The sequence below is a fragment of the Rhincodon typus genome, chromosome 47 (assembly GCF_021869965.1).
Source record: "Rhincodon typus isolate 14 chromosome 47, sRhiTyp1.1, whole genome shotgun sequence".
In the NCBI taxonomy this organism is placed as follows: domain Eukaryota; kingdom Metazoa; phylum Chordata; class Chondrichthyes; order Orectolobiformes; family Rhincodontidae; genus Rhincodon; species Rhincodon typus.
The window spans coordinates 7,055,162-7,057,273 of NC_063378.1; the positions used below are offsets into that span (position 1 = coordinate 7,055,162).

Sequence of the window (2,112 nt, forward strand, 5' to 3'; positions counted from 1 at the left end):
TGTCGGAGGGTCAGCGCTGAGGGAGCGCCGCGCTGTCGGAGGGTCAGTGCTGAGGGAGCGCCGCGCTGTCGGAGGGTCAGTGCTGAGGGAGCGCAGCGCTGTCGGAGGGTCGGCGCTGAGGGAGCGCCGTACTGTCGGAGGTACCATCTTTCAGAGGAGCCATTAAACATTGGCTCCATCTGCCCTCTCTGGTGGGTGTAAAGATTCCCACGTCCGTGAAAAGCTGGTCTCTCTACAAAAGCACATCATCTTCCCACTCTCTCTCTCTGTGTGACTTTCTCTCCCCAAGACCTGCTGACCTGAAATCCAACTGTTTTCCCAGGCAGCGCTCAATCAACAAGGGCTGAGCGAGCCAGGAGTTGCAAGCCTACTTTCCCAAGGACCCATGAAGCGCAGCCAACATCCCACTGGATCAGCTCTCAACATTCCCTGGAACAGCGTCCGCAGCCAAGTTCTGATGGAACTCGCAATCCCAGGATTCGGGTCAGGCCGCTGACGTGGGACGAAGACTGACCCGTACCGCTGGTAGACCGAGAGTAACGATGTTTCCCTCTGCGGAGTACTGCTCACTCTTCTGGAGGGAGGGACATCCTTATCCTAGACTGGGAGCCACAGATTCCCTGGGACTAACCACTACAGCGACTAAAGGCTTATATCCTGTGACAAAATACTCTGCAGGATTGGGCCTGTACATTATTTCACTCAAATGAATGAGTGAAATCATAGCCATCACAGAACTCTAGAGTGCGGAAGCTGGCCATTCGGCCCATCAAGTCCACACCGACCCTCCAAAGAGCATCCGACCCAGACCCCTACCCTATATCCCTGTAACCCATCAACAAACATATTGAACTGGACCCAACGGACAAACCACTGAGAAACAGAACCAGAAGTGATGCCGACCAGCCCAGCAAACTGAGGCATATAAATAACCAGTGGAACTGAACACCAACACTTCACCCGAGGCACACAGACGACGTTACCTAGCAGGGTGACGAAACGTCTGCAATTAAACACACCAGCTCAGTGAGCAAGTCTACACCCTAATCCACCTAACCTACACATTCCTGAACGCTACGGGGCGACTTAGCATGGCCAATCCAGCCAACATGCACGTCTTTGGACTGTGGGAGGAAACCGGAGCACCCGGAGGGAACCCACGCAGACACGGGGGAGAATGTGCAAATTCCACACACAGACAGTTGCCTGAGGGTGGAATCAAACCCGGGTCCCTGGCGCTGTGAGGCAACAGCGCTAACCACTGAGCCACCGTGCCGTCCCAGCAACGAGGGGAGATTGGACAAACCTGTGACCCAAAATGAGTAGAATTATTGCCGAGGACTTTTCAGAGTCAGTGCTGAGAGACTGTCCCCTCACCAATCCCAATGGCAGAGACACTGACTTGACTGGGTTGGTGGGGGGGGGCACAGTCTCAGGATGAGGGGCCGGCCATATCGGACTGAGATGAGGAGACATATCTTCGCTTGCTCAGAGACTGGCAAATCTTCAGAGCTTTCTCTCCCAGACAGCTGCAGACTCTCCGTCCCTGGGTTGAGCCCAGACTGAACTGTGGGTACTGGGGGATAAGGGAGGGAAAGCAGAGCCAGAGTAGACCATCAGCTGTGATCGCACTCAGCAGGCAAAAGCAAGCTACAGGGGATGAATAGCTTCCTCCTACTCCCGTTTCATAAGTTACCACTGTCACATGGGCCAGGTCCCCCAACCGGGTTTGGAGACCTCCCTTCTTTCAAAGTTCTGAAGGAGACAGAGAGAGAGAGTCAGGTTCAAAGAAAGCTCTCCCTCTGTGCCCGGCCTGACCTTACCCTCCCTAAGCTGGAAGCGCCCAGCAGTCAGTGCCCACTCCCAAGCTCCGAGCTGATCGTACCTGTACAGGTTGAGGTCAGTGAACCAGTCCTGGACCAGAAGAACTGCATGGCACACAGTGAACAGGAAGGCTGCCATCTGGAGAGACTGCGGGCAGAAGGGACACCAAGATGTTACACAACGGTAGGGCAATGGAAAAGGGCCCACATGACAGTGCCCGGCGGGGGGGGGGGGGGGGGGGGGAAGTCAGGGTGAAAAGGGATGTGGGGGCGAAAGGCGGGTGAGGAG

At 55.6% G+C, this 2,112-nt stretch overlaps 1 protein-coding gene across 1 annotated transcript in view; it reads right to left on the minus strand.

The window, feature by feature from the left end:
- smg9 (SMG9 nonsense mediated mRNA decay factor) overlaps nucleotides 1–2,112 on the minus strand; it is a 19,405-nt gene that overhangs the window by 12,195 nt on the left and 5,098 nt on the right. The window contains exon 4 of the mRNA XM_048620648.1: nucleotides 1,886–1,971. Within this exon, the coding sequence (XP_048476605.1) occupies nucleotides 1,886–1,971 (86 nt within the window). The remainder of the gene's footprint in view (nucleotides 1–1,885; nucleotides 1,972–2,112) is intronic.